The 15,659-nt window shown below is 37.4% G+C and overlaps 1 protein-coding gene across 20 annotated transcripts in view; it reads left to right on the top strand.

Annotated features, from left to right (window-relative positions):
* The window catches only part of MPDZ (multiple PDZ domain crumbs cell polarity complex component), a 92,234-nt gene extending 78,426 nt beyond the window's left edge, over positions 1–13,808 (top strand). For 18 of the 20 annotated variants that reach the window (XM_050328643.1, XM_050328642.1, XM_050328636.1 and 15 more), the window contains 10 exons: positions 981–1,174; positions 1,423–1,570; positions 4,981–5,067; positions 6,355–6,451; positions 7,129–7,172; positions 8,229–8,351; positions 9,257–9,361; positions 9,479–9,591; positions 10,585–10,708; positions 11,497–13,808. In XM_050328643.1, coding sequence (XP_050184600.1) covers positions 981–1,174; positions 1,423–1,570; positions 4,981–5,067; positions 6,355–6,451; positions 7,129–7,172; positions 8,229–8,351; positions 9,257–9,361; positions 9,479–9,591; positions 10,585–10,708; positions 11,497–11,643 — 1,182 coding nt within the window. In that variant the 3' untranslated portion in view covers positions 11,644–13,808. The remainder of the gene's footprint in view (positions 1–980; positions 1,175–1,422; positions 1,571–4,980; positions 5,068–6,354; positions 6,452–7,128; positions 7,173–8,228; positions 8,352–9,256; positions 9,362–9,478; positions 9,592–10,584; positions 10,709–11,496) is intronic. The other 2 variants (XM_050328637.1, XM_050328634.1) reach the window with 1 other exon arrangement.
* Positions 13,809–15,659: the final 1,851 nt, after the last annotated feature.

Below are 15,659 nucleotides of genomic sequence, written 5' to 3'. Positions count from 1 at the left end.
GTGGGGATACTAATTACATTTGTTACAAACAGAGTCAGAGCAAGAGAATGAGAAGTAAAATAAACCTTAAAAACACCTTCCTTCTACCCCTCCCTCTTTCCAAGTTCTACCTCCTCCTCTACAGTGACACAAGGAGACAGGAATGGGGGTTACAGTAAGTTGTTGTTTCTGCCATTGCTCAGGGAGAGGAGTCCTTCCCCTGCTCCCTGTGGGGCCTCTCCAACAGGAGAGTTCTTAATGAACTTCTCCAGCGTGAGTCCATCCCACAGGCAACGGTTCTTCATGAACTGCTGCCATGTGGATCATTTTTCCATGGGGTGAGTGCAGTGTCCTTCAGGCACAGGCTGCTCCAGTGTGGGTCCCCCACAGGTCCCACCAGGAAAACCTCCAGCATGGGCTCCTCTCTCCATGGGTGACTGCTAGACCCCTGCTCCAGCATGGATCTTCCACGGGGTCACAACCTCCTTCAGGCATCCACCTGCTCTGGTGTGGGCTCCTCCACAGGCTGCAGGTGGATCTCTGCACCCTGATGGTTCTCCATGGGCTATAGGAGCACAGCTGCCTCATCATGGTCTGCACCACAGGCTGCAGGGGAACCTCAGCCTGGAGCACCTCCCCACTCCCCTCTCCACTGACCTTGGTGTCTGCAGAGTTGTTCACATGTTCTCACTCTGTCTGAAATTTTCATCTGTGCAAAACTTTTTTTCCTTGTTAAATATATTATCGCAGAGGTGTTACTGTCATTCGTGATGGCTTAGCCTTGGCCAGTGGTGGGTCCATCCTGGAGCCAACTGTTACTGGCTCCAGACATGGACAAAGTTTCTGTCAGCTTCTCACAGGAGCCACCCCTGTAGCCCCATCCCCCCTACCAAAACCTGGCCACGCAAACCCAATACAGTCGCTTTTGTTGTTAGAAGGTCTGTTCTGTTTGTCTGATGGAAGGTGCTACGCAATTTACCAATTGTATGCTTTCACTGCAGGTGAACGGAATTGACCTCAGGAATGCCACACATGATGAAGCCATAAATGTCCTCCGACAAACTCCCCAAAAAGTTCGTCTAACTGTGTACAGAGATGAGGCCCAGTACAAGGAGGAAGACATGTATGATGTGCTTAATATAGAGCTTCAGAAGAAGCCTGGCAAAGGCCTTGGGCTGAGTATTGTTGGGAAAAGGTAAGTAATGCACCTGAAGAGTCAATGTCTGGAACTTGCTGGGCATGCTCACGCTGTGGTCTGTTGTGGTCTGGTGCTCAGATTCCATGGGCTTGAAGGCCAAACATGCCATTTTTGTGCCTAAGCTCATTGGTCTTTCCTAAAGGAACTAACCCATTGTTACTCGGAAAAATGAGACAGTGTTTATTGTCTTCCCAATAGCAAGCCATAAAAATGCAGTAATGCAAAATCCATGTGTGTATTTGCAGAAATGATACAGGCGTGTTTGTGTCAGACATCGTTGAAGGAGGAATAGCAGATACGGATGGGAGATTGATGCAAGGAGACCAGATATTGACAGTGAATGGAGAAGATGTACGAAATGCTAACCAGGAAGCTGTTGCAGCTTTGCTAAAGGTATTGTGAAAAGAGAAGAGAATAGTGAAAAATTGAGTTCCAGATTTTATGAAAGCTTCAATTTTATTCAGGCTGAGTTCAGACTGTTAATGTGATGTCAGTGAGGTGAGCTGTGGATTCAAATTTAAGCTTCCTGAAATCTAGAGCATTCAGATTTTTGTACTTTGCCTGATGAAAATGGGAGTAGTGGTGGTACAGAATGCCATATGTTTATAGGGCAATAGAAGGCCTTTACCTAGAACAATCTGAAATTAACACTGTATTTTCTCCAGCAAATTTATAATTGGTTAACTATCTCACATTTTTGGAAGGATACACAGAACTGACTTTAAATGACTGAGAATTCATCAGAGTAGTTGTGCCAAAAGTGATTACTTTCATAGTTCATTTACAAGGGCCTGTAGTGGTAGGACAAAGGGGAATGGTTTTAAACTGAGAGTAAGTTTAAATTAAATATTAGGAAGACATTCTTTGCTGTGAGGGTGGTCAGGCGTTTGAATAGGTTGCCCAGAGAAGCTGTGGATGCCCCATCCCTGGAAGTGTTCAAGGCCAGGTTGGATGGGGCTGTGGGCAACCTGGTGTAGTGGAAGATATTCCTGCCCAAGGTAGGAGGGGTAGGAACTGGATGGTCTTTACAGTTCCTTCCCACCCAAACAATTCTATGATTCTACAGTTCTATGATTCTTAATACCTGATAATGCTAATCTTTTTTTAACTGTGTATGTCCAGTACCACCTTACATCCATTAAATACTACAACACATTTCTCAGTGACAAAGGCATTTAGTAAAAGAAATTGCTTTCTCAGAGTTTACTGAAGTAAACTTGTATCTACAGCTCTTGGAATCAGAATCTCTATTTTCAATAGATTTTGTGCTTCTGATATCCTTCCCTTATTTCCAAATTAGAATGAAATCAGACATAGAACATTTTCTGTGATCTGGGAGGAAGTCCAGCTGGTCAGCCAGCTCATCTGTTGTTTCAGTCCAGAGTTTTGAGACATTTATGCTGCATGGTAGGGATTTCACTGAGTCAGCATTTTCCAGTGGAAAACTGTTCCACTGGATAAATTTTAACAGACACTAATTGTAGCTGTCTCTTGGATACACAGGCACACAATCATGCTTCTTAACACTCACATTCAAAGGTATATTTGTGCAGATCTTGAACAGGTTTTTTGTTTTATTTGAGTGGAGAGGTCCTGGTTATAAAGTGGGATGTAGGGGCACTTCTGTGTTTTCGGCACGTGCCCAATAGTAAGAATGCCAGAATGAGTCTGTGTTGTGACAGTGAAATTGTTAGTGTAATATTCTGTGGTAATAGTACTTTTCCATTCTTACCTGATACCTTTTTTAGTTTATTTAAGAACATAGAGTTTCTTCTTTATATGCGTTGCTTTTACCTCTTCTCTAAATAAAAATGCCATTTCTTGTGGAAAATTTCTTTCATTTTGACAGGCATTTTGGAGTATCTAATTGAATGCTTAGTTCCCACTTACCATTCATACATTCATGTTTAAATACTTCATCCTGGTCAGTAGTACTTGTAATTAATTTTCCTAGCCCTGAGAAATGAAACTTTTAAAATACCTTAGACAGATTATTATTAACAATAGCTTTTTTCACACAGTATAAGTGGAATAAAACACTATCACTCGTGTAGGCAGTCACCATTTCCAGTTCAGGTATCCATTCTGTTTTCATTTATGAGAGTAAGATCTAGGAGTGAATTGTCTTGAACTGCCTAAAATATAGAAAATTATTTATAATCTTCGGGAAAATTCCAGTGTATTTTTAGTCACATGGGATCAATAGAATGTATCATTAGTCTGAAAATTCTGCCTGTTCTTCAAGTGTTTCTTTTGAAGGATCCCTACAATACATGAAAAGACTATCAGTTTTTTCTCTCCCTAGACTTACGGATTTATTGAACATGAGATTTCAGGAAGAGAGTAATAAAGGAAGGTGTAATAAAACTAAATGAAAATTGATTTATTCACAAGTTCAATTGGAAAGTATGACTTCCCACTTTCACAAATTGTAATTTTAAAATCTAATTTGTGGGTTTGCATTTTATGTGAGGATGTGGTAATTTTAGGTACATAGATTACTTCACCATTTTTCCATTTTGAATAAGAGTTGTCCATATGGTTTAATAGGAGCAGCAAAGAATGGTTTTAACCGAGCTTTGATTAAGTCTTTTCCAGGACATAGAGAATTCAACATTAAAAATTAATAACTTAAAAAGCAATTTAGTAATAAATCTGTTTTAGTGGCAACCCTAAGAGTATAACAACAGGAAATGAGGGATGGAAACCCTTTTTGAATGGATATGTCCAGTCGGCTTTGATATATTGGTATATTAATGTGAATTTTTCTGACAAATACATGAACCTCTCTTAGGATATTAAAGATAAAACATGATAAATAAAGGCAAACTTATGTAATATTAAATTCTTGGAATACAGAAGTTCACAGTAACAACTTCCTGGTGAAAGAAAAAAGAAAAAGCAAAATAGCAACAAAACATTGACATTTCTGTATTTGAATACATTGCAGACAGATGTCTTCTTTTGACACTACTTTTATTATCTTGGAGATACAATTTTCTAAATCTTGTTTGTGATAATAACTTGTCTGTCTCTTCAAAGTAATCTCTTGGTGTCTAAATATTTGATTGAATTTTCTTCTAAAACATGCATTTCATATAGAGATGTGGATACTTAAAGATATAATTAAAAGCTTGAAGAGTAGTGAAAAGACTTTACCATGTGCAGTCCTTCCATATCACCCAACTTCTTGCTGGGAGTCAGATGCAGAAAGTTCACTTAAACTACAGATAGATGTTTAGAAAATTTCCTGCCCAAAATTTCTTGAGTTGTGTTGATGCCTATCCAGAGTAACAGATTGTTTCAAAAGTGTGAGAAAGATGAGTAACTTCCCGTTTAAATACCATGTTCTCAGTCATATAAAGAGAAATAATGATTAAGACTTTAAGGTATTACACTGGTTTTAGTGTTTATTGTGAAAATAGTCAATTTCATTATTCCTTGAAAAATGTCAACTTGAAAATAGATGTTGACATTGCAAGAAGACAGAACTACTCCTTATTAAGGTACTCTGCAGGGTATCAGAGTTAGTTTTCTTGTGTGATTTTCATGTCTTCATTGTAATGCAGGTTAATTCAAAAACTACCCTGGTCAGTATTGAATATCATGGTGTACTTGGTCTGTGTGTCTCTGGTCCTGTCATGAACTCTCTGAAGGGCTTATTTCAGGGTTGCTAGTCCGTCACTCTCCCCTCTGTATATATCTTTTTTCTATATTCCACTGTCTACAAAGTGACTTAAATATTGTTGAAGGCTTTAATTTTGTAGAAGGAAGAACTGTGTTATAAGTGACTGGTTCTTTAGTGTTCCTTAGGTACAGTAAGACTAGAGGTCGGAAGAATAAAAGCTGGACCCTTCCACTCTGAGAGGAGAACATCCCAGAGCAGCCAGGTATATAACTGTAAAACTGGTTAGTTTGGAAGAAAATAGTTGTATAATGAAAGCAAATAAAAAGATGATGACAGTGGTTTTCCACATACCTGATCCAAGACTAAGAAATTTTACGGCTTTTCGGAACATATTTTTGTATTTTCACTTTAGCATATTGTCTGTTATAGACAGGATCCAGCTAAAAATGTAAGCCAGAAGTGGCTTTGCTCCAGGCTTCAGCCTGGAAAGCATGCAGAACTCTGATTCTCACCAATACCACAAGTTGGTCAACCCCTTTGTTACTTTCAGAGTACTTGGCATGCAGGGGAGTATTATTTCAGTATACTAGTGAACTTTTCCATTCTTTGCATGTTTTTACTATTACCTTGGTCACCGGAGGCAGAAAACCTGCACCCTTTCCATCAGACTTCTCTTTTTTATTTAGTTGTTGGCTAATGTTATAGTGTTACAAACTTGTATCAGTTTTTGCATTTGAAAGCGTTTTGCATGTGGTAGCAGCTCATATTGTCGTTCTCTCCAGTAGGAACTACATTTCCGAGAGCTCACAAGTTGCCTTAGAATTTCTCTGGTTGTAAACTGAGTATGCAGGTCTCAGGTACTGAAGATAAATAGTTTTAAGACAAATCATAATTAAACAGTTTCAAGTAAGCAGGGTAAGACAGGATAAGACTGAAATGTTAGGCTCTCTTCAAAATGGGTATTGTCAGAAAAGATGAAAACGTGCAAACTCTGGCTAGTCTTATTCTAACATGAAGCTCACAATATTGAATATTTTGAAGACTATGTAACAGTCAGTGAACTAGTCTGACCAGAAACCATGTTGTTCCTTTACTTACCCTGCTGGTGTAGTGAAAATCTTTCTGGAAATTGTGCGGGTGAATCTGATGCAGTAGGTGAACATTCCCAATGCAGTAGGTGAACATTCCCAAGTACACGTGACAATGTATAAAGATCTACCTTCTGTGTTCTGTCCCTATTGTGATCATGGCTAACTTGCATTAGAAGATCTCTGTGCAAATATAGTGGCCTAGCCATGCCCTCAGAAGCAGCACTTCAAAGCTTTGCATGGGGTTATAGGCGTGAAATCTCTAAATTGGTCTAAGGGTGTTTCAAAGAGCCCTCTAAAGTGACCAAGAAGTATGTGGAGGTTCTCTGTGTCAGCTTTAACTGGGCACAGGAAAAATTCAATACAGCAGAAAATATACTGAATACAGTGAGTTACAATTTTACACTTATTAACTGGGTGACTGAAGCTGCTTTCTAATCCCAGTCTCACACTGTGTTTAGGTCAGTGAAGGAAGTGGCAGTCTCTCATCCTTCAGTTTCCCTGTTTCTGGGTCCAGTGCACCTGAGGTCTTTGAAAGTGGTCTAAAGAAGAATACCAGTAAGTCTGGGGGGGTTTAGTGTTTTCAGTATTTTATACATATGAGCTGGTAGCTGAGATCTTTTACTTTCTCAAAAATATTGTAATAATGTGATGTAGGCCTTAAAGTGATTCCTTAGTAAATGAAATGGTAGGAGTGGTTACTACTCAGTACATCACACACATATATTGTAATACCTTTATATAAAAGAAAATAGCAACTTCTTGTATCAGTGATTCAAATACTGAGAATCTAAGTTGAGATATTTCCTGTTTAATCTAAATACATCTTCAGTCGAGCTCATTCATAAAAATCTAGATACTCTATAGTTATATGTATGTAGTGATATGAAAATACATGTGGAATAGCTGTCTCCTGCTAAAATGTAGAACAAACTTACTTCTGACCAAAATATTGCTAGCAAATATTAGGTTTTTTTCTATTCTATTTGAGCATGCTGAGCAGTTTTATTCCAAATATTATTTAAATAGAGAAAATGATTGATTCTTTTACCTATTCAAGGAGTATTTCAATCCAATTGATGTAATGACAACCACTTTCAAATTAGCTTAAAATATATATAACAAACCAGCAGAAAGTTAGAATCATCATAATGGTTTGTATAACTTAATTGGGAAAGTTTTCTAGGAATGCTAGTTTTAACTTTTTTTAAAATTTATTTTAATTCATTTGACAGCAGCTTCTGAAATACAGGGACTAAGAACAGTTGAAATAAAAAAGGTAAGTTATAGCATGAAGTGGTACATATTAGGAACAGGTTTTGTAAATGTTTTCAATAGGTTTCTTTACAGAAAGAAAGTCTAGGCCTCTTCATTGTTTTGAGAGAGGAATTGATAATGGCAATAGAAATTAATTTGTCTATTTTTTCAGGTCAGAATTGTATGCTTCCGCTGCCTATATTTTTATGTAAAATCAGTGTGACTTATGCGGTCACTTTTTGTGAACCGTGTTGAAAGCAGAAGAAGGAAGGTTTAGTAAGAGATAATGGGACCTAATTTTATAACCAGACGGAGTTAATTCCAGACTCTGTTTTGGTGAAGTCAGGGGAAGGAAGTTGAAAGGCTGCTTTTTTGTATTTAATATTTTTCTGCACACATATTTTTAATAAAACATACAGCTGTGAGGTTTTCAACTGTGAAATTCAGTCACCTTCATTATGCATGTGAGCTTAGTCACAGATGGCTTCTTATTGTCCAAAATATTTATATTTATTTGATTTTGCCTGGCATTGAATGCTCTTGATTACATGAATTGTTTTTAGCCATTCTCTTTATAGTAGAATCTGTAAATACCAGTTTTACAATATCAGTTTTTGCAGTGAGGTATTCAGGTGTGGTGCAGTACTAAACAGCTGGTTTTGCTCTTCAACACTGGGGCACTAGGGGGAGCATAAAGCTTAATTCTATTCTTTAAGAGGGTCATAATAGGAAATTGATGCAGTCAATACTAAGGACCGCAATCCCATCTCTTCGGTTTTCCTTGCTCAGACTTCCTGTGCTGAAGTTAAGGGACTGATACTGAATTCTGTATTTAGTTAATAAAATGTGCAACTAAATTGGCAAATTTTCACTTACCACTGAGAAATAGAAGCATCTCTTGTGATCTCCATGATTTCTTGAAGTGATGCAAAGCATATTAGCTTAAAAAATGGCTTGAGACACAGGAATTCTGATTTTCATGAGACAGGGTGCTTAGTGATTTTTGAGGCAAGCATAAAGTTCTCTGTATTTGCTTTTCTTTCCAGAAAACCTTATCTTTTTTTCATTACTATAACAGAGCCCTGCAGATTCACTAGGAGTGAGCATTGCTGGAGGTGTAGGAAGTCCTCTTGGAGATGTTCCTATATTTATCGCCATGATGCACCCAAATGGAGTTGCCGCTCAGACTCAGAAGCTTAGAGTAAGTTAATTTTTAAGAAGGCTGGAAAGACTGCATGGGTAATGCACAGTAATGCACAGTACTTAGGCAATAAATTAGCAGTTGGGTTATATAGTCTGTGCTTCTGGCTGTGTCAAGAGTTCTTGCTGTTTGAATTGATGAAACAGCAACTTGAATTGGTAGCATGGGAAAATGTAATTGCTGAAATGTACTAACTTAAGAAAGGAAGTCCTAAAGCAATCTTGGATCTTAGAAGTAGTCAGCTTGTGAAAATTAAAAGCATAGAGAGTGGTTCAGAAGGATGCATTCTGTAAGTGAGTGCCATTGCTGAGTGTTGTGGTTGTTCCTGCACTTGCGGGTATGCAGTATGTTTTACCTGTCATGTTACAGAGATAGTGCTTTTTGGGTTCTGAGTTGAAGTGGGAGGTCCTATCTGATACTGTATTTGAATGCGTACTATATCCAGTGTGTATCAGACAGGGTTGAATTTGACTAAGGTTTCCTGGAAAATGGACGATGTTATTTCAAGCTGAATTAAAACATGGAATGTCTGATGATAATTTGCTACTTCAGTCTATCTTCAGGTGACATGCAAAATGCAACTCTCTTTTTTACATGTTGTGCATTTCTAGAATATTAGGATCAATTCTGTAAACCATCATTATTTTTTTACACTGAATATGCTAAACTGTTGAAAATTACTCATTCTGATGTTGAATTTCCCACCTTTGTATTGGGTTATTAAGTAGTTAAAAGGGTTTTTTGCTGGCAAGAGGACTGTGAACGTACAGTTGCTAATTTCTTTTTTTCTGACATACATTACTGATAAAATCTGGCTAAATGCAAATAGACATATCTGTTGTTGTTGTTGAAAAAAGTGACAAATCTATGTAAATAAGTTAGATTTTCTACCTTTTCTTCTGTAGGTTGGGGACAGGATTGTTAGCATCTGTGGAACATCTACTGAGGGCATGACTCATTCCCAAGCTGTTAATATCTTAAAAAATGCTTCAGGCACTGTTGAGTTGCAGGTAAAAAATCTTCAGTGACATTTTGAATATTTTCTGAATACTGTTTTGCCAGCTGCTACAATGAATTATTTTAGTGTCAGCATTCTTATTTTACTGGTTTATGAACTCTGTTCCTAGGTCGTAGCTGGAGGAGAAGTGAGTGTCATAACTGGTCAGCAGCAGGATCCACCGACATCCAGTCTCTCATTTGCGGGACTAACTTCAACTGGCATTTTTCAGGATGATTTAGGGTCAGTAACTATAGAATATACAACCTCTGTAGCCTGTTATTTTAGATGGAACTCAACCTAAAAATCATACAAATTCTAGCAAATAATGGATGAATTGTTTGGCACAATCATGATTAACACATTGGCATATGTGGCACCTGTAGGCCAGAGGTCCTCTTCTGCATTTTTCGTTATATGATTTGCTGTGCTGCAATTTTCTTTTTTTTTAACTTCTGTAGAGTTACAGTGGGATTTGATTTCTTCTGCATTCTCCATCGTTTCGCTGAGATTTGGTAGCTGGGATTAATTGATAATTAAAAGACCCAAAAAAGTCTCTTTCCTCTGTAGTACTTGTGTTTCCATAGTGTGCTTTCTAGTGCTTGGATATCAGGAGTATCAGAGTTTTTTGATATACAAGGTATATTACTTCTAGTACACTTGCAAGGTACATTATGTAAACAATTTTGCCTCAGTCTCTGAGGCACTTTTGTTTTAGGAGCAGGCAAAGAGAGAACAGGGTTCTGTAGCCACATGTATCTACTTTGAAAGGTAGAATTTCAAAATTTCTTACAATCAAAGTATATGTGGGGAAATGTACCTACAAATGATATGTATAAACATGTACATGCAAATACACGTTTATCTATTAGAGAAAGAGAGAAACAATCAAACATTATAGCGTAAACTCATGGGACTAATTTTAGGTATTACAGGGGTTTTGAAGTAGATGTTTTAGAAACTTGAGGTACTGGCATTTCATCTCTACTTCATTAGTCAGCACACAGCAGCCATAGCTATGTCCTGAGCTGTGTGTTTGAAGTAGCTACTTTTACGTAATAATATAGGCATTAGTAGTTACAGTGTTTTACACAAACTTAAATAACCAGTTTATTATAATTAAAGTATTTGTAGTAAGAGTAGAAAGGGAAATGTATTGATTAGCTTAACAGAAATATTATACATGTTAAATCCAAAGTTCGTACAAAATCACAATACTCTTTTCCCTTTCCTTAGACCTCCTCAATACAAGACTATTACTCTGGACAGAGGACCGGATGGCCTTGGCTTTAGTATTGTGGGCGGCTACGGCAGTCCCCATGGAGACTTACCCATTTATGTGAAGACGGTGTTTGCAAAGGTAGGTGTAGATTTGCTCACTCAAGCCATTTATTAGTTCACTCAGTCCAAATCATGGCCTTAGTTGGCAGCCAAAAGATTGTTACAGCTTTTCATTTTTAGAGCAAGTGCTGGTCAAAATGTGCATCCAGTATTTGAAAGTTGTAGTTTTCAAAGGATTCAGAATTTACAAATACGTGTGATGCAGCACAGGGCAGTCTTTTCCACGTCTCAAAACTGGAATTGTGGACATACTTAGGAAAACATCTCCCTTGCCTTATATTTAGAGTGTGTTTTCTTCAGGTAGTAGAGGGAATGGTATTATTGAACTTAGACTGGACCTTTGGAGTAGTTCAAATACTGACCCGGGTTTGATAATTTGGACTACCCTAGGAAACAGCCCTGAGTCAGAGAAAACTGGAATCAAGAATCCCAAATTTTTAAGGTAAATCAAAGTGTAGAGCTGGGTGTTAGTGACTGAATTTCTTAAGCAAGTTGCTGAAAACTTCTTCAGGTCTTGAAAATACTGCTTCTATGATAGCAGGGTTTAAATGTTTGACTAACTGAACTAACAGGGTTAAGGGAACAAAACAGTCCTGTAGCTCCAATCTGTAGATGTTGTGAAATTTAGGGCAGGACGTACTACTGTATTATGGTACAATTGTGCTGCAATTGACTGTATTGGAATATTTGAAAATCAAAAATGTTTCAAGGGATTTTGTACACTGTACCAACCTTAAACCATAAGGACTGTGTGTCAGAAAGAAAAAGAAATGCATGAGTCTGCAGTTATGTGTTGTATCGTTTCAGGGTGCAGCAGCAGAAGATGGACGCCTGAAGAGAGGGGATCAGATCATTGCTGTGAATGGGCAGAGTTTAGAAGGGGTGACTCATGAGGAAGCAGTTGCTATTCTGAAAAGGACAAAAGGAACAGTCACTTTGACTGTATTGTCGTGAACTGGCTGCCTGAAGGGTTAGGGTCAATAAGACTGTGTTATTTACTTTCCACATAGTAAAGAGAATGGAAGTGTTTGTGTAGTCTTCTTGCTTTTCCAGATTCACAGGACTGGGTTACAACACTGACAAAAACCAACATTTAACCATATTTCTGTATACAATAGAAGTATTTCTCTTACTGTCAAGTCACTGGGATGAAGTTATGTCAGCTATGGAAAGAGATGGATATTTTTGTATTAGTACATAGGCAGGGGAAAAAAAAAAAGAATGTTTGCATTAATAACCACACAACAAAACTGAAATATTTTGCTAAGAGACTTTGCATATTTGAATAACGCTGGAAAAGTTACAAATTCCCCAAGTCAGCAAGGGGGTTGCATGGGTAGCAGTAGTCAGAAAACAGGAATAAGGTTACTGAAAAAAGGAAGTAGTAGTAAAATAGAGACTTGGGGGATAGAAGGAAAAGTATGTAAACTGGAGGCTGATGATTAATGGACTTAGATGGCTATTTGTAACTAGATGATCTTTAAGGTCCTTTCCAACCCAAATCATTTTATGACGAAGTAGAAGGGGCTGGGTGGATACTTGGATGGGTTAGTTTGCTTGTCTGTTTATGTGTTTAAATTTCCTAAGTCATGTTGTATCCCCAAAAAAAGAGAAAACTGTGTTTCATTTTGGCTTAGGTTTGAGGGTTTTGTTTTTATGTTTGTGTGTTTATTTGTTTTATTGCTTTGTTTGTTTCTTGTTTGTTAGTTTGGGTTTGGGGGTTTTTTACATGGTTTTTTGGCAGGGAGTTGAGGCAGAGTCTTGTGTGTTTGTTTCAAAAGAAGAGGACTTGTGCTCAGGGCCAAAAAATTCAGTGCTAGTGGAAACTGTTCCTGGTGAATGAGAATGCCCAGCAACTGCAGTATTAGAAGAACTAGACTTTTATAATAATAGTATTTTCTAGTCTATATGGATGTGAAAACGACCTTCCCAATATGAAATGTTAGCAAAGGTTGTTCTCTTCCAACATGAAAGACTAACTGCAGGCTCAGTGCAGACATTTCTTCAAGCTGCATGAGTCAGAGCTGTGAATAGTCTGCTCAGAGCAGTTTACTTAGCTGCTGACAGATGTCTGGATATTTTCTAGGCCAGTGTGGAAGAAGCTGATGTTACAGTGTTGCTGCCATTACCAATAGCAGCAAAGGGAGAGTCCTCCTTGAACTGAGAAGACATAAAACAAGGAGTAATGGCTTGAGGATGGGTAAAGGCCTGAAAATTCCTCCCAGTGGAGGTGAGTAGTAAGACATCAGTGAAGGTCTGCATCAGTAATAAGCAGAAGAGATTTGAGGGCCACAACTATTTTTTTGGGGATATTGATTTTAAAGGCACAAATGCAATATGTGTCTAGTAAGTACAATGCAACCATGGGGCTGTTCTTTGTTCAGCAGTGTGGTCAGTAAATGTATCACTTTTTCTTCACTAAAACTTTGTGTAAAAATAGCACTCAATGAAGCTCTTAGCTGATTGTAACCTGCCTGCCTTTACCTGCCTTGCTCCTAGGAATCTCAGAGGTAAAGCACTCTTTGCCCATGATTTCTCTTCCTGCAGAAAAATTTCACTAAGTCTTTTGAGGGAGAAAGATACCTAGCTAACTAGTATGCTAATTAGCAGAAAGATCCCTTGTGTTAATTAGCCAAAAAAACATAGCAAGAAGGGCCACCATATCAGTTGTCATTTAAGAGAAATCCAAACTGAAAATGCAGGCAATGCTCAGGCCATCATTATGGGAGAATACAAAAGACATAGCATTTGTTTAAGTGGGATCACAAAAACAGTATTAGAAGTGTCTGTCAAATAGTATTAACAAACTGATAGCTACCTGTAAGTGAATTAACAAAAAATCCACCCCTTTGTCTTTTTAACTGCTCTAGAAGTTACACTGTGGTAGGCTAAGATGGAAGAAACCAGATGGTACCATTACTGGATGCTGCTGTTATTGAATTGCTCTTTTATACTTATTTCTTGCATAGTGTGAGAATTGCCTACATTAGAATATGTAAAGTCACTTTAAATAGTATCTATATTTGTAACAGAAGTAGTTTACAGCTATTTTGTTACTGCTTTTGTGTCACAATGTGGGGTTTAAATAAATAAATTCCAAACTGTCGTGATAAAGTAAAGTTGCAGGTGTGTTCCTGATTACTTTACAATGGCATGCTTGCATTGTTCACTCTGTTGCGAAAGATGAATTCAAAATAATTTGTAGTTAAAAAAAGGCATTACTCTTATATGAACCTTAAATTGGTTTTATTGTTGGGTTTTTTTTTAAGATTTTATCTTCACTTACAAACTCTTTGCAAGTGCATGAAACTATGAAGCTGTCTTGCTTTTTTTGTACCAGAGAACATTAATCATTGTTCGGTCTGTTTGAAAAGCATTTCTTCAGGCATGGGACTTGCCATGAGGGATCAACAGCGAGCCATGGAGCTTGGAACTCAGAGAACAGGGTCTCCCAAAAGCTTCACACACCATTTTCTGTTCAGATATCCATCTCATTCTTTTGACTTTGCTTACCTCTCAGCTATTCAATGTTGAGGAATAATTAGAGTGGTGTAAATGAAAAGGTTTTTAATCTTAGATTGTAGATACCTACTCACTCTTGACAGTGAGCAGGTATCACTGGCATGGCTGTTTTTCTGTTCATTCTTCTGTTGTGTTTTATTTCTGGGTTAGCTTTTTGGAAGCAATGGTATTGGTGAATCTCAGCTAGGAGAGTGGGTAGAATTTAGCAACTATTGATGATACCCTTCCTTTCATTTTATCAATAAAAGAAGCTGTATATTCTGAAGGCTTAGATGAAAGAAAAATGTCTTTGTTGTTAAGTGTCAAGAAGATGTTTATTTTTAATGACAGAGACTTGTAAGTACTGTGGAGGAACTTTTTTAATAGTGTTTTGCAAAGAACTTTAACTCAAAATGAGAGTGACATTGGAAAGGGGCTGGTATTAGACTACTACACACACCTTCTCTTGCTTTTTAAAAACAAGTTCTTTGAAGCATCTAAAATATTCATGTGTAGAGAGCATTTCTGTCTCAGGCACCCTTGAAACTAGAAAGAATAGATTAAATTTTTTGTTTCTTTAAAACAGTGCCCAGCATAATTCGTAACATATTCAACACCTGCAGTGTAGATATTTCTTTTCTGAATTGGAGATCATGCATCTTCCTCACCACATGTCTAGATCTTGATTATAATACAGTTTAGTTCAGTGTTGCAGGGTAATGAATGGGCTAGTGAAGATGTGCCACCAATACTCATGGAAATGGTAACAATGACAGGTTAAACAGCTCCATTTCAGGCACTTGAGAAGAATTTACCTAATGGAAGATGATGCCGAAGTAGATAGGGTTTCCGATCTTTTGGTATGTTTTCATTGTCCTTTTTACTCCCAGTGAAGATGGTTGTTTGAAATTAGTAGAAAAAAATACTCCTTCTCTTATTTCAGGAGAAATTAGAGTGATTTCTGGTAAACTACGAATTGTAAAAGCTATATACATCTGAGTTGAAGGTAACAGAATTTTCCAAATTAAATTATTAATTTTTAACTCAAGATTTTTTGTTAAGTTGCAGGTTTTAACATCAAACAAATTTCTGGTCAGTCCCCTTTTTTTTGATCTTCACATAGGTAGTTTAAGTATGTAATTTTTTAAAATTACTTCAAGGGACTGTTTGAATCATATAAAAAATACCTAAAACATATCTGTTTTCTTAGCTGTGAGTACTACATTGGATTTTTTAAGTGCTGGCAGTTAGATGTCCAGTTAATCCTTAGAGAGACAAGTGAAAGGTTTTTGTCTCAGATGGGAGGCTTTGAATTTGTTGGCACTTCCTAATGTTTTCTGTTATGTCAGTGTTTGGCAGTTTATTAAGACTACACCGTGCTAAGTGAATTTCTTTTAATTAAGACTACACTCTGACTGACAAAGGTAGAGGTTATAGCTAAAAGGGAGTGAATGTTCCTTGAATATTTC

Source organism: Myiozetetes cayanensis, unplaced genomic scaffold (genome assembly GCF_022539395.1).
Source record: "Myiozetetes cayanensis isolate MyiCay16 unplaced genomic scaffold, myiCay2020 scf4, whole genome shotgun sequence".
NCBI lineage: Eukaryota > Metazoa > Chordata > Aves > Passeriformes > Tyrannidae > Myiozetetes > Myiozetetes cayanensis.
Note: the sequence above shows the minus strand (reverse complement) of the source record. Positions and strands in the feature narration are given on the sequence as shown.